The 25,213-nt window shown below is 40.5% G+C and overlaps 1 protein-coding gene across 6 annotated transcripts in view; it reads left to right on the top strand.

Moving 5' to 3' along the window:
- LOC5567198 (whirlin) overlaps positions 1 to 25,213 on the top strand; it is a 506,699-nt gene that overhangs the window by 213,898 nt on the left and 267,588 nt on the right. For 4 of the 6 annotated variants that reach the window (XM_021854221.1, XM_021854217.1, XM_021854218.1 and 1 more), the window contains exons 3-4: positions 7,769 to 8,322; positions 11,114 to 11,295. In XM_021854221.1, the coding sequence (XP_021709913.1) occupies positions 7,779 to 8,322; positions 11,114 to 11,295 (726 nt within the window). In that variant the 5' untranslated portion in view covers positions 7,769 to 7,778. The remainder of the gene's footprint in view (positions 1 to 7,768; positions 8,323 to 11,113; positions 11,296 to 25,213) is intronic. The other 2 variants (XM_021854220.1, XM_021854219.1) reach the window with 2 other exon arrangements.

The following is a 25,213-nucleotide window of genomic DNA, read 5'->3' as shown; positions in this document are numbered from 1 at the left end:
TAATTTTACTTACAAAGCATACGCTAATCGATAATTTAAAAAAAATAATTTAAGTTTACCGTAACAAGGGGATGATTTATAACAAGGTTCAAAACATGCCTAGCTCTCTATTACTCAATTCGAATAACTTAAATGGTTGTTTTTGTCTCCATTCAAAAGAATATATGCATTACCATTATATTACGGCGAATATGTTTAAAACTACACTAGATCAGCACTATATAATGGTAAAATATTGATGTAGATATGTAAAACGGTACTTAATAAGCCGAAAAACAAGTTATTTTTGAATATTTAGAGAAAAAATCACTTTAGGGGCAAAAATGACAGTTATTCCCCTACTATACTTCAGAAACTACTACTGGTGCCTCATTTTGGTTTATTATTATGATTTAAATGATGATGATTACATTTTTATAAATTTCACTCAGGTGGCACACTTGCCCCAATAAGTATTGATTTCAACCAAACTGGATTTCGTATGTAGAACTAAAAACTTTTTTCGTTCAAATGCCACAATAACTTACACATTTGAATAGTTTCACGATCTACAGTACATAAAAAAATCTGTTAATAATTTACCTTTTAGCATGCTATTTAGAAACAACGAAATCTTATAATAATCCACTCAAATTTGGTTGTCTTTGCAAAAGTCGATGTAAATACGTGAAAAATAAAGCAACTTTCATCATATTTTGATAATCGTATTGTGAACTATAAGGGAACATATTGCTAAGCTCAAATAGAAAATATATATTGTAGTTTTTATAAAAAGCAGGGGTGGCACACTTGCCCCTATGGCACACTTGCCCCAAAGTCCGCTACACTCCCGTGCATAAGTTTGGGTTCACCCCCTTAAAAACATGCAAAAGTGTTAAATCCATATCTCTGTGATTACACGTCCAATTGAAACTCTCTAAGCCGCATTCGAAAGGCAAAGATTTATTCTTACTTCGTATGTATTTTTCAAAAAACATTCTTTGAACTTTGTATACTAAATTTTTACTTAAAGTTGTGACATTTTTCAAAAAACACATCGAAAAATCATATCTAATTTCCTCAGCATTGGATTGACCAAAATTTTAAATCAAAGTGTTATTTTAATCGTAATCTTATATTCTTTGAAGAGATCCCACGAAAATTTGGCGGAAAAATCTAGAAAGTATTCAAAATCAATGAAACAGTCAGTCAAGTCATCGTGCAAAAGTTTAGGTTCACCGCTCAGTATGGTGTATCGTGCAATAGTTTGGGTACACATGAACTTACCTAAATCTGTGAATTCTCAAACCAATCATGTACGCGCCATTATTTGCGCTCAAAAAAGCTTTTAACTATTAAAATCGGTTGAAAAATGTTAGAGATATTGACAAAAATGATGTTCGTGCGGCTCAGGTGAACCCAAACTTTTGCACGATGACTTGACTGACTGTTTTATTGATTTTGAATACTTTCTAGATTTTTCCGCCAAAATTTCGTGGGGTTTCTTCAAAGAATATAAGATTACGTTTCTAATGACACTTTGATGTCCAATTTTTTTTTCGACCCAACGCTGAGGAAATTAGATATAATTTATCAGTGTGTTTTTTGAAAAATTTAACAACTTTAAGTAAAAATTTAGTATAAAAAACTCAAAAAATGTTTTTGGAAAAATACATACGAAGTAAAAATAACTCTTTGCCTTTCGAATGCGGCTTAAAGAGTTTTAACCTTCCAGTCGTCGCGCGGTTTGACACCGTCTGAACTACCACGCTACTATTGTGAACGAAAAGCGAGGCTTTTTCAACAGTGTTGTACAAAATACAACAGCGCGACGACTAAAGTGTTAATTGGATAATACAGATATATGGACAGAACACTTTTGTATGTTTTTTAGGGGGTGAACCCAAACTTTTGCACGGGAGTGTATAGGGTATATATAGGATTGTGTTTGTACCAGTCCATCCCTCTTTTGTGGAAACCTTAAATGCTGAAAGGTACCGTAATTCGGGGTGTAGTTGATCAGTGGGGAGAAGTTGATCATTCATGTACCCACATGTATAAAGTGTCAAGAGAGCTATGATTCGATTTCAATTAGCACAATTTATGTGGCGTCGTATTACCTGATCGCTGCTCTTGATGATCCTTAATTCTGTTTGACATTCAAGATAATTAGACCATGGAAAAACAGATTTTTTAGGAAATGTTTGATGAACTGTTGAAGGGTACTCCTCCAAACAATCGACTATTGACAAGGCTATATAAAGACACAATTTAAATAAACTGTTTCATATATTCCAGATACGTTGTGTGAATCCAGTTTTGAATTTGCATTGTGGATAAACAATCATTATATGAGTAAAAAATGTAAATGTGCGTGAGTTGCTAATTTCAAAGAAAATTGCATACTTTTAGGCGTTTAATGTGGTGTATTCTGTAATTTACAACATTCAAATTTAAAATTGACCTATATATCATTTAGTTTTAAGATTTTTGAGACTTGATTCAGATTCAGCGACCCCAAGTTTAGTAAATAGTGAATCTCTTTATCTTAGGAAACATATCGCAATAATTGATCAACTTCACCCCGGATTCAAAAACTCCACTTTTTTATTTAAAAAAAATGTTGTTGTTATGAAGTAAACATTTCGTCGAAATTTCGTTTATATGATTCGATAGATATCCAGGCAGTACATGTTTTAAAAATATTTGGAAGAGAATACATGTATTGTACTAGGAGTTATAGAACAGAATCGCTCGAAAGTGATCAACTTCACCCCATTTTACGGTACATCACGGGAATGATTAGTAGGTACCAAGTTGAATAACCATGTATTGCCGTTGCCGTTGCCGTTGTCTCTGTTGAGTAGCGTCGTAGGTACCTGTCTGTTTGCAAATTTCCAGACTCTCCGCCACATCCAGTTTCCAAGGAGGATTTCTCAAAATTTTGATATCGGCCGTCGTAATTGTATGTCCTTCTGAAAATATATGTTCTGCCACCTTAGATTTGAAATCGTGTTTAGTGTGTTTACCGGATCCTTGGTAGAGCCTAACGAAGTGCTTGTCTCTGTTTGTCTGGTTGTCTCTGCTGGAAAATACCAAATTGATTCCGAAATTCCTTAGCTTTGGGCGAAGCTGTTTACTGATATGTACGTCGTATGGGATGGCGACTCTTTTCATGGGTTCGGTGATAGGGGTTAGTGTCGTCAAAGCACTCCGAATTTGCTGTCTTTCCTTTTTGTCGATGATGGCTTTTATTGTCCTTTCCTTGTATCCGTTGATCCTTGCCGTCTCGTAGATATATTCCAATTCCTTGGTCATCCCGTCTTCGCTGAGGGGTAAAGTCTGCATCCTGTGGATCATGTGGTAAAACGCTGCCATCTTATGCTGAAACGAATGATTCGATGTGTAAGGGATAACTCGCTGGGTGTTTGTAGGCTTCCTGTAGATTTCGAAGTTGTAAGATGAACTTTCTTCCCTGGTGACAAGTAGATCCAAAAATGGTAGTTTCCATCCTTCTCCTCTTCGTGGGTGAACTTGATATCCTTGTGTACGCTGTTGATTGCATCCAAAATTTTAGCCAGATCGTTCCGCTTGATAACGCTGAAAATTTCGTCGACATATCACCACCATTTATCCGGTAATACTCCTAGTTTCTTTAAATTTTCCTCAAAATTCGCAATGAATAGTTCGCACAAAGAGAGAGGATTTTCCATGAGGGCTCCTTTCGTCTGTTTGTAGAAATTTCCTCGAAATCGAAAGTAGTTTTCGTCCATGCACAATCTTGCCAACCTCATGTATGTCCTGACCTTTCCTTTCTATGCTGCATCCGTCCTTTGGAGTAATAACCAGTCCTCGAGAAGATTTACAGGGTGTCCGCAAATTATCCGTACAAACTTTGAAGACATGTCTCTATACAATCAAGCATAATAAATTCAATATCCTTGCATGGTTTTATACATTACCTTATTATATTCTTAAGAAGTAAGTTTGACACATTTCCGAATTCAAATATTTGTAAAACCAAGCCAAATGTGTTGAGGTTTCTTAAAAAATGCTGAATTTCAAGCTTTATGGCGGAAGAGAAATATCCATAGAACTCATTGTATTTGAACCGAATAATTGTCTATTTCCAGTCTAACTTGAAGCCACTAAACTGTAGGTTACTTCAAATAATAATAGGACATATGAATTCATCTCTTTTAGATTTTAGGGATAACACATCTCCAGTATGACTAGCGGCCTTCAGGAAAATCGTCCCCGAAAAATTTAAATTTACCTTTCTTATTAACAAGCAATCAATTCGAAATTATTTCAAGTTGTATTTTGAGTTAACATATAGATGTATTATAAAAGGTACATGGACATAGATTTTTCATTGTTTTCAATGCGAGATCATCTCTCTCATTTTTTGCTGTTCGGTTAATTTGCGGACACCCTGTAGGGAATCCTTTACTGCAGTGGTCACCAAACTGCGGCCCTCAGGAAGGTTTTGTGCGGCCCGCGGAGTGATTTTGAATATTGGAGTTGTGCGGCCCGCATCGATTTCAGATGTTATCTTAGATAACTAGACATCATCCGCAATATCTGGCAAAGTAAGCCATTATTTTCCAGATTTTCTCTTCCTTATGGAATGGTTATCAAGAAACGAAGGAAAACAATTTCAATTTCTTATTCCTTTGTTTGTTTGATAACCCAAAGTTTCTTCAAGTCTGATATCATCGTTTCTTTAAAACACCAAAGTTTTCAACGTACTAGCGCAGTTTTCAAAGTTTAAGTAAGAAAGCGAATTTTCCAAGTATTTCTATTTTAATTCTAAAATAACGCTGAAGTCATAGTTTTTATTCGGCTAAGGTTTTTTTTTTCTTCTATGGAGGTTAATTGTTGTCATTATTCTAATGTTACAATTAATGTATTAAAAATGTTTATAATATTGAAGATTTATTAAATCCATCCTCATCTTTAAAGAAATAATACACTCGCCTTATCTTTCATTTTCGGAAATCCTATAATTTTTGACATTTATCCTTGCACGAAGGATGAACTCTTGAGAATCCAGGGACATCAGTGTTATTTGGAAAGATGATTGAAATCGCTAGTAACTGCCAGACATAATAAGCACGCAAATTTCATAAATCACCTGCTGACCCCTAAAACAAGATGTGACACCTGGCTTCTTATTAGTTCTCTTCTTCTCTTGTATGATCCTTGTGTTGCTAGAAAACTGGTATGCATCATTGAAAATTGAAAAGGAGAGAAAAAAAGCTGAACACAGAAGGTGCTGAAACTATCGTACAATAATCATTGATGGTAACGCTGTCTGGCGGACCGATCAGAGGCTGGTTCATTTTGGCACGAAATTTAAGTAAGTGTTGTCGAGTCTCGTTTCATATCGACCCCAATCGTTCAAGTTAAGTAACAAATGTCGAAAAACTTGTTTGAATGAGTCGTGCCAATCGTTTTTTTTTTGGTCGAAAGTAATTCTATTCGAGTCGTTTTGGTCAAACTTATATGTTTACATCTAGTGGCCCTCGACGTGTTTTAAGAGCAAAAGGGTGGCCCGCACAACCAGTTAGGCTGAGGACCACTGCTTTACTGGAACGCTGGGAAAAAGAGCCGCTACGTCGAAAGAAACCATCATCTCGTCATGCTGGATGTGTCCTGACTCTAATAGTTTCTTGGAGAACTCCTGGGTGTTTTTAACTGACCTAGTGGGGAATGGATTTGGCATACTCTGGAATTCCTTGACAAACCATTTCGCCAGTTTATGAGTGGGGGATCCGTCGGCCGAGATGATTTCTCGCATTTCCTTTCCCGGCTTGTGAATCTTCGGTAGTCCTTTAATCCGTGGAAGAATGGGCCTTATTATATTTAATTTGTCAAATTCAAGCTTAAATTAAAAAAAAAAAGCTAAACAAAGTCCACCAAATCATAAACCCAGCCTTGCTCAACAATAATTTTATCTGAAAAAAGGTGCGCCATTGAATTTTCTCAGCTTTATGGGGCCTAGGCCATATGTTGGAAATGGTATGATATTCCGAAATAAAAAACATCTAGAAAGTCGCATTTCTGCCCTCGATAAATCTTGAACAACTCTTAAAAGCGTAAAATTAGGGGTATGATGTCGTCGGTAAGAAAGTTTGATACCCACTTTGGACCATATAAAATAAATGTTTGATGGAAAGATAATGGTTTTCGATCATTAAAAAAATGCATGTGCATTTTTTTTGCGAAACATGCAGTGAAAAGTTTGTTTCAAGATATACTGACTTTAATTAATCTGCAAAAATAAAATATGAAAAAACCTATAGTACAAAATTTAGCTCAATTAGAAATATTTCTCTGACATTACTCACGATAATCGGATTTTTTTTTTCAAAAATATCAAAGGCGCAACCTCTAACCATTATTACTCAGAGTTCCCTCCATACGAAAGTTCGTTTGTAATTTCTTTACCTGCTATTTGGAGGTTAAACCCCCCAGTTTTCCAACAAATTTTAGACACCCTAGTAAACATGTGTCGTTGGACTTAAGCGTTTGGTACTAAAATTGAGATAGGGCTTTAGAACCCTATTGTCTATTCTAAACTCATCCGCTACCGTTACATCGCACACACACTGCTGTAGGCAAAGAGCCTTGAAAATTGCAAAACACGCGTTGCTAAGGGCAACCCAAAATTACTGTAGAAAAATGTTCTATTTCCCGCATTTTGCGCCTTCAATGACATATCCCCCCCCCCCTTCGTACCTTCCAAATAGTCTCGGACATTAAAGAAATATAATATTTGTATCAGCCTTAACATTCCTAGTTTTACCAGAATTTTCTCCGAAACTTTTTCTAGAAAATTTGTACATTTTCCGTTGGAAATGTGTAGACATTCATATTCACATTGATGTTCATCTAGATTCTTCCAGAAAGTTATCCGGGATTCCCTATTTCGAAATCACACTATAGTTGTCTTGTAATTGTAGAGCCTGTGATTTCATGATCATCAGATCACGAAAACAGTTACTTTTGTGAACATTTTTCTAGAAAAGTGAAAATTGTGACTTTTTAGTGACTTGGTCGAAACAAGTGACCAACTCACGAAAAAGTGATTTGCTACCAGCCATGCATTGTACATTTAAAAAAATACGAATTACAGTGAAAAATCACCGAACAATCTGTAAAACTCGAAAATGTTTTGACCGAGAATTGAAGTAGTTTTCATTGGTTGAAGTAGTTTTATCAGACGAAAACATAGATTTTGTACGGATATCCTCAAGCAAACTTTTATAAGGCAGATGCATTATAAAAAAATGTTAGCTATTTGCCAATATTGAGAAGCTAACTTTTATAGGGACAACATATGAGTGATGCAATATTCCAAAATGTTCGTTTTCCGCATTGCATTGCACGAATGTTCTTATCAAAACCTAGTGATCGTCAGAAGCAGAGTCGAGAGTTCAATTCCGGCCAGTTCCTCCAACATAAGTCAGCAAAGCCGAACCATTCCGCAAACGAGTTGTATTTTATGGTTCCACTAAAATATAATGGCCCATTCACAAGAATGATAAAGCTATTTGTTTCTGACGATAACTAGGTCTTGATAAGACTATCCGTGCAATGCAATTCGAAAAACAAACATTTTGAAATATTGCATCACTCATATGTTGCCCTTATGACAGTAAGTTTCTCACTATTGGCATAATAGTTATAATAGGTGTAATAGCTATAAATGGTACATTTACCCTACCTACATAACAATTAGATTATTTCTAACGCGTTCCTTTCTCTTCTTCTCGTTTCACAGGTGTGCGGAAATGCGCTTAGGGGGCGCCCCCGGTGGCGGAGACCCCCTAGCGATGGGTGCCGGGAACGACTACGCCGAGCTATGCGACCTGGGCCCGTCCCGTTGGAGCTCCAGGAGCGGCTACCAGCAGGTCTCGCCGCCGGTCAACTCGATCTACCACCACACTGGCGGCAGTATCGCTGGTGTAGGCGTCGGCGGCGTTGGCGTTGTTGGAGGTGGCCCCAGTGCCGGCGGCGTCGTTGGCAGCACCGGGGGGACCACACTGTCCTCGTCCGGTGGGGCCACCATCCGGTCCAACAGCTTCGAAGCCGAGGACGTCATCGGTCCTTACGGCACCTCGTCGTCCCGGATCGGCAACAGCACAAGCTCCCTGCGAGGACGTTCAGGTTTATATTATTCACCACCCGGTACTTCATATACAATAGTAGAAAGAGAAAGACCACACTCTCCTCATTATTATTATAACACAGCCGGTGTCCCTTCCAAAGGAGGTTCATTGCCAAGTAGAAGTAGTTATTTAGACTCAGCTAGTTTAGGTGTTTCAACTGGTGCAGGTAAAACTTAGTCTACTTCAGACAACAATTTTTTAAAAGTTTATCTCCTTAGGCTAAGCCCTTCTTGTTCTTCTTCCTTCCTATTATTCTCCCAATTAGCTCACTGATAGTTTTCGATATTTCTAGAGTCACCTTTTCACTATTCTAACTATTTCGTTTCTGATCGTTGTTATAAACTGATAATTATAAACGTTGATAAACTCCGGAATGCTCCCCTGTCCCCCTCTCTCTATATATTTTCACGTTTTGTATGTTTCCCCAGAAAAGCTGTAGGATAGATAGAAATATTTCTCCTCCATCGAAATAGACTGTCCTCCTTTCTCCAAAGTTTCATTTGAATCCTGATAGAATAGTGTTCTAGCTCGATAGTATCTTGTCGTCTATCCATCCACTGTTGTTGTACATCTATCAACTCAACTACTCTGTCTCTATCGCCCTCGTTCGTCTAGAAACTTATCCAGCATGAGAGAACATTTTCAGCATGAAATCAGCTGTTGATCGCTCACGTTTTCCTCCTTTCTGTGATTGTAGAGTTTGTGAAGCATATTCGGAATCTGGGCTGCAAGAAGTTGCACAAATTTGAATTTGATTACCGTTTTGATTCATATTACGGACACTTAAGGCTTCTTTGAAGTGTGAGCCACCTGAAAGCATATTATTTAATCAATGTTTACGATTCCTCAGCGTTATCATGCTATCAGGACACTTACCTTTCGAATGGTAGGTGAAGATTTGAATTCCGGACACCACCTCACTTTTGATTCTTATCCCGGACGCTTTGATTCAAATTCCGGACAGCTCGTGAAAAACAAAGCTGGAAAAGTTTAATCGTAAAATAAACACTACCAACCATCAGATAAACGTCAAAACTAGTTGAGCATAGTGAATTTTCATGAATTGCTATTAAAAAATCATATTAAAACGAGTCCTTAAATTGGGAACTTTCGAACGGCAAATTTTGAAACATTTCAAATGAAACCTTTCCCGTGCAAAGTTGAGTGTCCGGAATTTAAATCAGAACGGTTCTATGAAATGGATAATATTGCTGTGTGCGTTTGAAATGCAAATATCATATGCGGGAACACCAAACGCGGTAAGATTTTTAACAAGGAAGGCGATGTCAAAGTTTGATTTTCTCTTCTAGGTTGGCGGTGATAAGGATCATGGTTGCTAAGTATCCTTTGTTACTTTGTGTTACCGCATTTGAAGCTCGGTTAGACTGGATTTGCTCATCAAACGCAAACAGCAATACCTAATAGTTGAGCAATCTCTGACTACGCTACTAGATCTGTGGAGCTATTTTCGATGCAGTTTACAACATTTCCTTTCACACTGGGGACGGACCTGGTGTAGTGGTTAGAACACACGTCTCTCACGCTGAGGACCTGGGATCGAATCCCATCCCCGAGATAGTCACCAAACATTTCAGTGACGACTTCCTTCGGAAGGGAAGTAAAGCCGTTGGTCCCGAGATGAACTAGCCCAGGGCTAAAAATCTCGTTAATGAAGATAAAAAGAAAAAAAAAAAAATTTCCTTTCACATTTTTGTAAAGGCAAATTTGAGCAACTTCAAGTCGTTGACAGCAATTACCGTTTGAACCAACATCAGTAGCATGCTCCTTATAGCTCTGTCAGCTCCTCGTAGTGAATGAAGTGTGTCCCCTAGATAGTAAGCCGCTTCGCATAGAACTGCTGTCGGCCTCCTTTCACACTTACACCTACTATACACCTTTCCACTCCAAAAACACACATGCCCTATCCTTCCATCTTATATCTGTTTACAGCCCATATAGCGTTTTAACAAGGATTCACCAAGCGCAGCCATTCAATCTGACATCTGAATCCAAAAGCAACTCTCGCTAGATCTCCTGTTCGTTCTCCTCAACTCAAATCTACGATAGTTCAATGATAGTCTATTAACTAGCTTCCCTCACCGTTCCTCTAGAACTCACTGCAACTTGAAGCAACCCTGTAGATGTTTAGCTCCTACAGTTGTAACAACTTCTTTTCTTACCCTTATTGCCGTATTCTTTTAGATATAATAAAAAAAATATCTGGTCAAACTCTTCTGCTTGCCATTATGTCTTGACCAACGATTTCCGGGAGATCGAAAGGAGCGAAGGAAACTGATTTCAATTAGATATTTTGAGCAAGTATTGTAAGATCCCATCTGTATCCCAAATCCTAACATCTCCAACACTGATCCCAGAATACAACACGTCACACACAAATACAAACAGACTCCGTCGAATTCCACATTCCTTGAAGAAACCCCAATTGTTGAAATCGATGTGTATTGTATTGCCCGAACTGTGCGTTCTAACCATGCAGGATCGTAGGTTATACGAGGAATGCCTTTAGATTGTGAACTTCTTTTTCGTGAGCGACTCCCCTTTCCAGCCCTCCGTACAAGAATTATCACTAGGAGCGTGTTGTTGTTAGCCAATCTCTCTCTTTCTCTTCCAAATCCTCCCCATGTTCTTCGATAGGTAGAACCCCGAATGTGTTCTCGAAAAAAGATCCCCCTTTATCCCGCATTCAGACAAACTTTCTCTCTTTCTCTACTAACCGTCCTTTGTGACCCCGTTTGTAGCAAACTCTAACGTAACAATGTTATATGATACAATCTTCGAAATGATCCTAACGCGAACTTCCACTTTCCGCTCTTCTTCTTCTGATTTTCTCTCTTCCCCCTGTAAATCCTGACCTTGAATCCTTTTCCAATCTCCCCAATCAACCCCACTAAAAAAAACAACCACGGAAATCTTTTTCGACCCCCTTCGAAATTCAGGTACAGTTCCAAATTCTACCAGACATAATGGTAAGAAGCGGCCTATCTCGCCAGAGCAGGTCATAAGATTGTTTAACACACAAAGTTCGTCTTCTTCAGTTCCTACTAGTTATCATAGTAACGGCACGCGAGATCGAGGCCGTCGCAGTCCTGCCAGCAGTCCGCCTTCTACCACCCACCAGGTGAGGATTGTAAATTTATTAGGAATGTGCATATGATAAATTGGAGCTGGGAATTGTTTGACTGCTGGTGTTAATCGTTAAGAGTTCTACTGTACGTCGTAAGATCATACAATAATTTCACTTTCACACACACACACTCACACTGATTGTACTGTCAGGTCTTCTATCAGACGCCTGTCAACACTTGATCAATTGACTAGGGTTAGTTTTATGTAGAATATTTACAAAGTTCAAGGTTCTGGTTCTCTGCTGAATATTAGTTTAGCTTGAAGTTCCTCCGACATGCGAACTACATGCCCAGCCCATCGCAGCCTGCCGTGTTTTATACGCTTAACAATATCCATTTCTTCGTAGACTTGGTATAACTCATGATTCATGCGACGCCGCCAGATGCCATTGTTCAATTTACCGCCGAGTATTGTTCGCAGCACTTTACGTTCAAAGATCCAAAAAGCTCTCCGGTCGACCGCTTTCAACGTCCAATATTCGTGGCCGTACAGAGCTACCGGAAGAATTAAAGTCTTGTACAACGCGAGTTTGGTCTTCGCCTGTAAGCTGCGAGACTCCGTAAAAAGCAAAAAATGAAAATGCATCGCCCTGCTTCAATCCGTCTAAGGTTACGAAGGATCCGCAACCCGTATACTTGATTTAGATCCTTCCAACGTTGCACGAATCAGTCTAACCAGATTCGCCAGAAAACCATGTCCCATCATTATTTCCCACAACTCGTTTCTTTTCACTGAATCGTACTCCGCCTTGAGCTTAATGAACAGATGATGAGTTTGCAAAATGTACTCCCGGAATTTATCGAGGATCTTTCTTTTGTACGCTGAATTGAGGAGCGTTATTCCTCGGTAATTGGTGCACTCCAATCTATACCCTTTTTTGAAGAGAGGGCAAATGAGGCCATTCATCCAGCTAGTAGGAAGTTCTTCTTTATCCCATATCCTTAGTATTGTTCTATGCAGCTACTCACTACTGTGCTTGAGAAGTTCGGCCGGGAGCTCGTCCTTCCCAGTAGCCTTGTTGTTCTTTAGCTCCTTAATCGCCTTCTTAATCTCATCTAGTGATAGAGGCTCCACAGCTAGACCATCGTTGTCAATGTTTATTCTGTTCTCCGATGTTCTTTTGTTTCCTCGATTCAGTAACGCTTTGAAGTGCTCTTTCCACCTGGCCGCCACCATCGTTTTATCTGTCAATTTGCTGACCTTCACGGTCGTTGCACATGACGGGAGACGGCGCTGACTTTCTCCGCACGCCATTGACAGTTTCATAGAATCGTCGCATATCGTTCTGTTCCATACAGTTTTGCACCTCTGCTATCACATTTTCATTATACTCTGTTTTTCTCCTGCAATAGAATCGCTTTTCGGCTGATCTTGCTTCCCTGAACCGCTCTCTGTTCAGCCTGGTACCAGACACTAACATCCGACGTCTGGCCACGTTCTTCTCATCCGTCACCCTCTGGCACTCCTCGTCAAACCATCCGCTTCTGAGGCGTATTTGAGCAGTAACTAGCACTTCTCGCGCTGTTTCACTCACCACCACCCATATATTGTTGAAGTTTTCGCTAACATCGACCTCACTTATCCGCACACGCGTTTAGAGTTATGCGAGGTATTTGGGATACCAACGAGCCTAAATACGCTAGAATAGCTTCTGGGTGAACTGCCAGTGATTCAAGCTTTTGTCTGGAGTATCGACGCAGCTCGGTTCCGGAACGGCTTGGAAGCTTGATCCCACCAGGAAGTGACCGAATGTCAGCACTTGTAAATCAGCGGGATCGGACGATAATCATATCTTCATACGGCAGACTAATGCTACCGATTTCACGCAGGAGATGTGCTTTGTTGACTTCTACGCGGCTTCCCACAATCTACCGAAGTGTGATGAGCGGGGAGGGATGAACTTCCACTGCATCTGCTTTTCAGCGCATTTCGTAAATTCTATAGAGAGCATTTGGTGCTCCCCTGAAGGCGGTCCCGTTGTCGGAGTGAATCTCTCGTCAGCTGGTAGACCAGCAGAGAACTCCACCCAAACTATTCACTGGTGATTTTAACCTTCCTTGTGCATTGGGGTCATTTTTGGCCAATCGGCACGGTAAATAAGCTGTAACTTTGTAGAGAAAAGAGATATAAATCTGAAATTTTCTGACTTTTCCTAACTTTTGAAAACGAACATTTTCGTGCTAAAAGAAGCTTTCAGCGACCTCTAGGAGCGGCGCTACAAAAAAAGTGACACATTATGCATTAAGGGTCAAAAATGACCCATGACTTTGAAACGCTCTCAAAAATCCATTTTTGAACCGATTTTCGTTCTTTTAGCTTTATATGAAAGATATGGAACTCAAGAATGGAACCCTGGAAATTGTTTATCAGTATGGCCATTCTGGGCACAAGGGCACAAGGGATCCTGGAACCTGTTTCAGAAGGAACTGGCGTATATCATATTCAGCAGTTCATACACATGTATATAACGACGGTTCAAATTTCATGGTTTTTCATTCCGATTTACAAGAGCACCAAGAGGACCAACATTTAGATATGGCCGGTATTTCGGAGTTTTCCGGAACCGGTTCCGCTAGGGTGTGATGTGGACATTTTCAGACCATCATATAGTACCATCATGCGACGGCTCAAAATACATGATTTTTCATCCAGATGTAAATGGACACCATGCCATATACCTGGCGTTACGCACCTAGTGGAACAGAGCCTGCTTCTCAGTATTTATTAACGGAGAGGTTTCCCATCCTACTATTTTTGCCTATGTATATCGCTTGGCAGCACGATGATATTGTATGCCTGGGAAGCAGTGGTGGAAAAGTTCTCATCACGAAGTAGCTCACGAGTGTATACCAATGCTTAACAAACATCACAGACTCGCGAACTGGCTAGGTGTGAGTAAGTCCGCACCCGCCAGTTCGGGAGAACGTGTCAAAAGAAGTAGCAACAAGCTCGGGAACGTTTACTCGTGAGTAACCGAGCAAGATGTGATTTATTATAGTTTTGACAGACAAATTAATTATATAACCATCAAATCGACAGTAAACTGCTAGTTTGCAGTCAAAAACCCTTGGAAATCATAAATCTTGGAAGGGAAGCAGCTTTTTTCCCAAAAACTAATATGACTCTGAACAGCTCCGAACACGTTCGCGAATCACTTTTAGCTTCGGTTACTCGAGATCACGACGGATGCGAGTAAACCAGCGCTCTGACGCTCGGGAGCGTTTGGTATTGTTTTTGTTCCAGTTCAGCAGAACAATTCGCCACTTTCCATCACTGCTGGGAAGTCGAAAAAATTTCTAACCCGGAAAGATCCTCGTCCGGTGGGATTCGAACCCATGCCCCTTAGTTTGGTCTAGCTGAGAAGCTGCGTGTTTACCGCTGGGCTTCCGAAACATAAAAATATATTAGACTATCATTTCCGTTACGGCCAAATTAGAAAAAAAAATGATTATACAGTCAACTCAGCATAACTGGATTTTGAACGGACCACACACTAAGCTCTTACAATGAATTTCACCGTAATCTCAACAGCTGAACAGTTCGGTGAAATAAAACACCGTAATTCCGTCGAAATTTTATGGAATACGGTGATTTTCCACCGAATACTGTAAAAATTTACCGTACTCCGTTAATTTGTTTCACCGAACTGTTCAGCTGTTGAGATTTTACAAGAATCCGTAAAATAATTTAAGTGTGCAGAGAACAAGGGAGGTATGCAGTAAAAGCAAGAGTAACCTAACCAGTGAATTACAACAGAGTCGAAGCAGATTTTGCTATTCCATTAGCGCGTTTTTGTCTAAAAAAGTATGTTATAATTTTTAATGATTAGTAGTTAAAATAATAAAAATTATAACACAATTTACTCTAAATAAACTAAACTGAAACAAAATATGTTATAATTCAAACAAAAGTGTAACTCATTATGTTTTGAATCAAACCCAAATATATTTTGTTATATTCCATTACTGAATTATAGCAAAATTTGTTATAAGCAATTGCTCTCACAAATTTTATGAAAAATGTGTTATAATTATGTTCTAACTAGTAACAAATTTGAAGCAGCTTTTGTTAATATATATTCAAAGTACTTCTAGCAAAAATGAAACAAAATTTGATATTTGTAATAAATCTTGATATAATCGTGCTACAATAATGTAGTAATCCATTGGTTGGTAGTAGATAAAATAACAATAAATTTCCTCTATACTAAACAAAATTGAAACAAAATACAATATAATTTAAACAAAAATGTAACTTATTATGTTTCAAATCAAACAAAAATATAACTCAGTTTTTCATTATTCATAACTTTATTATAATAAAATTCGATATGTTTTTACATGAATAAAAGCGCATATGTATAAATAACTTCCCTCAGATTTTTTATCACGATTTGTTTCATAATTATGTTATAAATTTAAACAAATTTGAAATAGCCTTTGTTATTTTAACTGATTTTGTTTTAATTATGTAAGGACATTGTTACAACTCAACGTGCATGAACAAAAATCAAATAAAATTTTATATTTGTAACAAATCTTGATATAATTTTGATACAATTTTGTTGTAATCACCTGATTGCATTCTGTGTACGTGCTGCAGCCTTATGTGCAGGAGCCATAAGATCCAAGATAATCTCTACTGTAATCCTTACAGCGATTTTTCCATGGGTTCCACAAGCGGTTACCTTGAGATTTCTCCAAGAAACAAATTTTGTTTGCTACCAGACCGTTTCCGATAGAACTCCAGAAACACCAGCAATTCCATCAGGAATATTGCCAGAAGTTCCTCCAGGGATTTTTCCAAGGATTATTCCAGGAATTTCTGCAGGGATATTTGTACAGGGATTTCGCTAAGACTTACTGCGGGAATGCCTCCAGTGATACCTCCATAGATTCCTCCAGTAAAATTTTAACTAGAATTTCTCCAGGAATTTCTCGAACGATTCCTCAGGGAACTTTTTCAAATATTACTTCTGGGCCACTCTCGGGTGGTAAATGACTGGACAATGCGTACCATTGGTACTTCGCGTACCTGCAGGTATAAAATAGACCCCATTTGTGGTCCTTAGCCTCTTGTCCAGTAACTCCTATCCCTACCTCCCCGTGGTGCCGCCTGGGATACGAGTAACCGTAGGGAAGATCGGGTAACCAACCCTGGTGGAACCTTGGTCGTATGCTGACAGGGAAGGGGGGCTCCTCTCTTCTGAGGGTGTAGTTTATCAGAGCGTCTGTTCTCCATGTTAGGAGCGGCTCAAAACAGCGTCTGTTCTCCATGTTAGGAGCGGCTGATCATCGTCCTAGTGCCAGCGTGGGACTCTAAACAGTGCTGTGCACGATGATCCTCCGGCGAGACAGGGGGTTGGTGCAGGCCTTACAAGCCAGCCGTAAAAACCATCAGTACAGGAAGCATACAATGTAAATTCGGACCGGAACAATCGGCATAGACCCAGGCATCGAAAACGGACTAACGATTGGAAACTCGGATCATGGAACTGTAAGTCTCTCAATTTCTTGGGAAGTACCCGCATTCTTTCCGAATTATTGAGGGTCCGCAAGTTCGACATCGTAGCGCTGCAGGAGGTTTGCTGGAAAGGGTCGACGGTACATACGTATAGGGATGGTTATACCATCTACCAGAGCTGCGGCAATAGACATGAGCTGGGCACAGCTTTTATCGTGATGGATGAAATGCAGAGGCGCGTGATTGGGTGGTGGCCAATCGACAACAGAATGTGCAAATTGAGGATCAAAGGCCGTTTCTTCAATATCAGCATAATCAACGTGCACAGCCCTCACCTAGCAAGTGACGATGACGATAAGGACGCTTTCTACGCGCAGCTGGAACGTGAATACGACGGCTGCCCAAGCCATGATGTCAAAATCGTTATCGGAGATCTCAACGCTCAGGTTGGCCGGGAGGAGGAATTTAGACCGATTATAGGGAAGTTCAGCGCTCACCAGCTTACGAACGAAAACGGCCTTAGACTGATTGATTTCGCCGCCTCCAAAAACATGGCCATACGTAGTACCTACTTCCAGCACAGCCTCCCGTATCGGTACACCTGGAGATCACCCCAACAGACTGAATCACAAATCGACCACGTTTTGATTGATGGAAGGCACTTCTCGGACATTATCGACGTCAGAACCTATCGCGGCGCAAACATCGATTCGGACCACTACCTTGTGACGGTTAAAGTGCGCCAACGACTCTCCGTTGTGAACAACATTCGGTACCGACGCCCGCCCCGGTACAATCTGGAGCGACTCAAGCAACCCGAAGTCGCAACTGAATACGCGCAAAGCCTTGAGGCAGCGTTGCCGGAAGAGGGAGAGCTCACCGAAGCCCCTCTTGAGGACTGCTGGAGTAGTCTCAAAGCAGCCATAAACAACGCAGCGGAAGGTGCCATTGGGTTCGTGGAAGCAAATCGACGGAACGGTTGGTTCGACGAGGAGTGTCAGACGGTTTTGGACGAGAAGAATGCAGCGCGGGCGATGATGCTGCAGCAAGGCACCCGTCAAAACGTGGAACGATACAAACAGAAGCGAAGACAGCAAACCCATCTATTCCGGGATAAAAAGCGCCGCCTGGAAGAATTGGAGTGCGAAGAGATGGAGCAGTTGTATCGTTCTCAAGAAACACGTAAGTTCTACAAGAAACTAAATGCATCCCGCAAAGGCTTTGTGCCGCGAGCCGAAATGTGCCGGGATAAGGTTGGAGGTATCTTGACGGACGAACGTGAGGTGATTGAAAGGTGGAAGCAGCACTACGATGAACACCTAAACGGCGCAGAGGAGGAAGATCAAGACAGCAGGAGGAATGGCTTCATCAGTACGGCGGATGAGGGAGACGTGCCAACTCCCACAATAGGTGAAGTTAAGGATGCTATCAAACAGCTCAAGAACAACAAAGCAGCTGGAAAGGATGGTATTGGAGCGGAACTTATTAAAATGGGCCCGGACAGGTTGGCCACTTGTCTGCACCGATTGATAGCCAGGATCTGGGATACAGAACAGCTACCGGAGGAGTGGAAGGAGGGAATAATATACCCAATATACAAAAAGGGTGACAAGTTAGAATGTGAGAACTATCGAGCGATCACCATTCTTAATGCAGCCTATAAAGTGCTTTCCCAGATCATCTTCCGCCGTCTATCGCCACTGGCAAGCAGATTTGTTGGAAGTTATCAAGCCGGATTTGTGGACGGGCGATCGACGACAGACCAAATCTTTATGTTGCGGCAGATCCTCCAAAAGTGTCGCGAATATCAAGTCCCTACGCACCACCTATTCATCGATTTCAAAGCGGCCTATGATACCATCGACCGCGAAGAGCTATGGAAGATTATGGACGAGAACGGTTTTCCCGGGAAACTGACTAGACTGATCAAAGCAACGATGGATAGTGTACAGTGCTGTGTGAAGATATCGGGTGCATTATCGGACCCATTTGAAACACGCAAAGGACTTCGACAAGGCGATGGTCTTTCCTGCCTCCTGTTCAATATTGCGCTAGAAGGTGTTATGAAACGGGCGGGCTTCAACATGCGGGGCACGATCTTCAATAAATCCAGCCAGTTCATTTGTTTCGCTGACGACGTGGACATTGTCGGAAGAACGTTCCAGGTGGTTGCTGAACAGTATACCAGGCTGAAACGTGAAGCAGATCGGGTTGGATTGAAGGTAAATACGTCGAAGACGAAATATCTGCTGGCTGGAGGAACCGAGCGCGATAAAGCTCGCATAGGCAGACGCGTGACGATCGACGGGGATGAGTTCGAGGTGGTGGACGAATTCGTCTACCTCGGATCATTGATAACGTCGGATAACAACTGCAGCAGAGAAATTCGAAGACGTATCATCGCCGGAAGTCGTGCTTACTATGGACTCCACAAGACCTTGCGGTCTGGTAAACTTCACTTCCGTACTAAGTGTACCATGTACAAGACGCTAATAAGACCGGTAGTTCTCTACGGGCATGAGACGTGGACAATGCTCGAAGAGGACCTGCAAGCGCTAGGAGTTTTTGAACGACGTGTGCTTCGGACGATCTTCGGCGGAGTATGTGAGAATGGCGTATGGAGGAGAAGAATGAACCACGAGCTTGCGCAACTCTACGGTGAACCCAGTATCACGAAAGTCGCCAAAGCTGGAAGGGTACGATGGGCGGGACACGTTGTGAGAATGCCGGACAACAATCCCGCAAAAATGGTGTTCACCTCAAATCCGGCCGGTACAAGACGAAGGGGAGCGCAACGAGCTAGGTGGTTCGACCAAGTGGAACAGGATCTTGGAAGTGTGGGGCGATCGAGGAATTGGAGGTTAGCAGCCATGGACCGAGTTAGTTGGCGTAACATTGTGACGCAGGTCATGTCTTAAAGGACGTAGAGCCAGCAAAAGTAAAGTAAGTTCTGGGCCACTCAGGCTTCTCAAACACCCGTCTAGAATCACAAAACAAGATTATGACATATTGTAACAAAAGCTGTTAAATTAACAGAAGTTCATATAACTTTGTCAAGATGGCTTTGTTTTTAACTTGTCACATTTTTTTTGTATCAGATTAATTACATGACATTTGTTATATTTCTTACATTGCATGTGTAAGTTGGTTGTAAATAACATCTAAAGTTATGGACAATAACAAAATTTGCTATAATGTTGTTTTATTATTACAGGTCGGTAACACGTTTTGTAATCATATTGGTAAAATTTTAATAGGATTTGTTATATTCTATATTTATTTGGCGTTAAATTTGTTATTCCAACTACTAACGGTATGTGTTTTATATCAACTGGTCTTATAATAAAATCATTTAAGAGCAAAACTGTTATAATCTTGTTTCTTCTATCTGGTCGGGGACTCTTCTTACCATTCCTCCAGGAATATTTCTACAAGGATTTATGCAGTGATGTCTTTAAGGCTTCCTCCAAGTTACAATACAACGATTTCTTGATATTTCTCCATTTGTTTCTCCAGAATATTCTCGGGTAGTCTTCTCGAGATTCTTCTACGAATTATTCCTGGGATCGCTCTCGAAATTCTCCTGGAGAAATTCATCTAGGGATTCTACAATAAATAACTTCTTGAATTCCTTTAGGGATTCCTTAAAAGTTTACTTTAGGAATTCCCTCAGGCATGCATCCAGGAATTCGCTACATGAATTCTTCTAAGGATTTTTTCAGGTAATCTTCAGATTTCTTTAGAGACTCGTTCTGGGTCTCCAAAAGCTCCTCCGGGCAATTCTTCGAGAATCCTCTATAAATTCCTACATAGATTTACCCATGAATTCCTCCAGAGATTTCATCAAAATGAATAATAATTCATCCTGAATTTAATCTGCGATTTTTTTTAAAGATTGCTCTAGGGACTCCTTTTCTCAAGAAGATGTTTGAAAGAAAATAGATGAGGTCCTGAAAAGATTCCTAGAGCAATCCCTGGAGAAACCTTAAAAAAACACTTTCACGTAAATGCTACCAGTGGACCTTTTGTCTTTTGAAAGAAGCACCACACTAGACCACGGATTAGCATGCAACGCCCAATTTCACAATCGAAACACGTTCCTGACAAAAAGTTTTCCTATCTGAAGCGGGAATCAAACCCACACTCCTTGGTCGATGCGGATAAATGCGTTGTAATTCTACAAAAAAAAATAGATTAATCCCTTGAAGAATCCCCGGGTGAATTCCTGGAAGAATGTCTGAAGTAATTCTTGCAAGAGCCAATCTAGGGATTCTTAGAAAAATGCTCTAGAGGAATTCATGAAAAAATCCCTGGAACATAAAATATGCTTTTTGGCTCCGCTGTTTATTTTTTTACCGGCTTTTTTTTATGATAAAGACTGCGTAGACGAAAAGCATATTTCATTAAAATGTGCAGTTGATTGTCTACCTTGGACAATTTCTAGAGGAAATCATGAGGATTTTTTTTTTAAGAAATCCTTTGTGATATTCCTGATGAAAAAGCTGGAGAAATCCCTGCAGGAATCGCTGTAGAGGTTTTACTAGAGAAATCCATGATACCATGAAGAGATTTAACAAAAAAATCAATGTAAAGCATTTACTGTAGGAATATTTGTAGATATTTTCGTAAAATAATCCCTGAAGTAGTTCTTAGCATAATGTATGACTTAATTCTTGCAGGAATTCATAGGAGAATCACTGAAGGAATTTCAAGAAGAACTCTTAGAGGAATCCCTATTGGTGGTTCAGAACGAGTCCCAGTCAGTCTGGAGAAATTATTAAAATAATTCATGTCGCGATTTTCCTTGTGGTAACTCTGGGAGAATTCCTCCAAGAAATTCTTGAGGAATTTGTAAGTTGAGAAACACCTGTAAAAATTCCTGGTAGAATCCCTGGAGTAATTTCGGGAGGAATCCAAGAAGACATTTTCGGAATAATTCCTGGAAGCATCGTGAGAGGGCTACTTGGAGATATCTTTGTATGTTTCCGTGGAGGAATCATCAGAGAAAATTCTGAAGAAATCACTAGATAAAAATGTCCTAGTGTAACTCTTAGAGAAATTCATGGGGGAAACCTTGAAGATATGAACATTAACATACTCTAACAATCCCTTCATAAAAAAAAGTGTTGCCTTGAAGATTCTCTGCAAGAATCCTTGATTTTCTAGAAGAATCTCTGAAAGAATACCAGAAAAAATCACTCAAAAATTATCTGGAGAAATTCCACAGCTTTCCTGAAAGAATTCCTGGAACAGATCTTGGAGGGGAGAAACTCCTGGAAGAATCCCAGTAAAAAATATACTTTAGTAATCACTAGAGACATTCTTGCAGAAACTCCTTGCGAAATCTCTTAAGGAATCACGTAAATGTCTTGGCTGTCTTGGTAGTGTTATTCGAACAACACGCCAAGCCGTTCCCATAGGGGACGTTAGCCAAAAAGAAGGACGTTTCAAGTAATATTGTTCTATATGGTATGCCTTCTTCAACATCTAATCCAATTTCTCTCGCCGTTCCCTTACGGTACCTATCCATCTAGTATTCATTGCTTTCTTCTCCATGCTCCCTCTTTCTTCAAGTAAAATAGACCGATATGCCGGTAACCAAATTAAATGCCTGTAAACATTGTTTGCAGGAATTCTAGGACGAATTGCTTATCGAATCTCTGGAGAAACTCCAGGAGGAATTGCTAAGATATTCAGCCTATAAAGAGCCCTATCAAAACTGGTCTAAAATGTATTGTGGAAAATTATATTTCTTCCTGGAGCAATCTCTGGCAAAAGCCCTAGTGAAGAAATTGCTGTAAGAATTACGGTAGAGATTATTCGTGAAGGAATTTTCGAAATTATTCCTGGAGAATTCTCTGGAAGAACCTCTGGAGATATATAGAGAGTAATTCTTGAAGAAATATCTGAAGGTTTTCCTAAAAGGATGTCTGGTGCCCTATTTGAGCAGGTCTCAAAATTGCGATTGATGTCAAAAGTTATAAGTTAGAATTATGTCGAATGATTTCGATTCCTTATATTACTTTTTTTACTAATTTGGTAATAACGGAAATAAAATTCAAGTATGATATTTTTATGTTTAAAAGACCCATATAGCCTCAGCGGTAAACGCGCAGCTTTTCAGTCAGATAAAATTAATGGGCATGGGTTCGATTCCCACCAGTCGAGGATCCTTTCGGGTTGGAAATTTTTTCGACTTCACAGGTATACAATATCATCATGCCTTGGCATATATACATAGGCAAAAATAGTCAGATGGCAAACCTCTTCGTTCATAAATGCTGAAAAGCAGGCTCTGTTCCACTAGGTGCGTAACGCCAGGTATATGGCATGGTGTCCATTTACATCTGGATGAAAAATCATGTATTTTGAGCCGTCGCATGATGGTACTATATGATGGTCTGAAAATGTCCACATCACACCCTAGCGGAACCGGTTCCGGAATACTCCGAAATACCGTCCAAATCTAAATGTTGGTCCTCTTGGTGCTCTTGTAAATCGGAATGAAAAACGATGAAATTTGAACCGTCGTTAATACATGTGTATGAACTGCTGAATATGATATACGCCAGCTCCTTCTGAAACAGGTTCCAGTTTCCCTTGTGCCCTTGTGCCCAGAATGGCCATACTGATAAACAATTTCCAGGGTTCCATTCTTGAGTTCCATATCTTTCATATAAAGCTAAAAGAACGAAAATCGGTTCAAAAATGGATTTTTGAGAGCGTTTCAAAGTCATGGGTCATTTTTGACCCTTAATGCATAATGTGTAACTTTTTCTTAATGCATTAGGAAGGTTAATGCATGGACCAATGCACGAGTTCACTGATTTGACGTTTGAGCGGTGCCGAATTCACTGGTTGCCATGGTCCCATAAATAACACGGCACCGCTAAAACGTCAAATAATGAACCCGTGCATAGGTCCATTGGTAGTGGAGTGGGGTAGCCGCTGCACAAACCAAGGAGGCCTACTAGGGTAGGTGTACCAGTTATGGACATAGTGGTTCCCTATTTCGCCATACGTGATTACTTTAATCCCTTCAAATTTTGAAAATTTTTGTGTGTTGTAGAAATTAGATTTTATATATATCTTGATGTTAAAACATTCAAAAAGATTTAAAATGTGAAAGTTGACAAAATTTCCCATATGGCCAAATAGGGAACCACTATGGCCATAACTGGTACACTTTCCCTATTGTTGGAATCCCTGGCCGCATTAAATGTAGACCTGGCAAATGTGGGTACAGTGAGTACCTTTCGCAGAAAAGATGCAGAATCGATTATCGACCCGACGTTTTGTAGTCCTAAAGTTTTAGGCACCGTGAACTGGCGCGTTGATGACAGTTATACTCAAAGCGATCATCAATCGATTCGCTATAGTATAATACCAGGCGGGCGGAGGGCAGCAACTTGACCCGAGCCCGAGGTTGGAAAACAACGCGCTTCGACGGCGAAGTATTAAGGCGCGAACGGAACACTGCATCTAAACGGTGAAGAGCTGGTTTGCGTTGATGAAACGGTATGGCAACAAGCGGTTCCTGAAGAAAGAACTGTTCCGAGGCCTGTTCGATCTACCGGGGATGAGAAAGGAGCGTGCACAGAAGCTCAACACTTTCAGTGACACGTGAAAGCTCTAGCCACTGTCGACCACTGGGATACTCCACCCATCTTAATGTTCACCAAAAAACTCGACTCTGCAACACTTTATGCCTGGGAAAGGACCCACTGCAAGATGAAGTTACGTACGCCAAGCTGATCGGGTTTCTCGGAACAGCCGTTGCCAGCGATCTGCAACAACGTTCCCAACCGACTATCAACAAGGTGGCTGGCCAGTTCTGAGAAGCCGTCGAATCCGTCTACACATCAACCGAATCCATCCGCAACAGCGATTGCCGGGACGTCAGGATAAGCAAATCCAACGGAAGTCAGCATATCCATTCTAAATACATCACGGTTCTATTGGAAATGGCTTCACTTCTCATTGTTGACCACCGCAGCAGGGAAATACCTGTTACCGGTAGGGAATTACGTCGACCTTCGCGGCAGGGAAATACGACCATGGCAGGGACCTGTTGGGAAATACGTTAAATATACATCATGAAAAAATAGCGAACGATCTTGGCATCCGTCGAGCTACCATAGATGTCTCCGGTCTAGGAGAATCCGTTAAGAAAGTGAAGTACCAGATACAATGAAGTTTAAAACGAACCCATTTTCCACCACACTCGAATTTCTAGCAATGAAAAAGCCTACGGCACAGCTTCCAACCATTACTATCCACACTCCGGCATGGAACATGCCAAACGTTCCATTGGCCGACGATCTGAACTTCCACATTCCGGGCACGCTCAACGATTTCTCCAAGTGTTGTTTCGCCGACGACCGTCGGATCCTTTCGATACCTACGAACTACTCAAGTTACTTATGGGACAGCCTCAGCCCCTTTCC

Source organism: Aedes aegypti, chromosome 3, assembly GCF_002204515.2.
Source record: "Aedes aegypti strain LVP_AGWG chromosome 3, AaegL5.0 Primary Assembly, whole genome shotgun sequence".
In the NCBI taxonomy this organism is placed as follows: Eukaryota; Metazoa; Arthropoda; class Insecta; order Diptera; family Culicidae; genus Aedes; species Aedes aegypti.
Note: the sequence above shows the minus strand (reverse complement) of the source record. Positions and strands in the feature narration are given on the sequence as shown.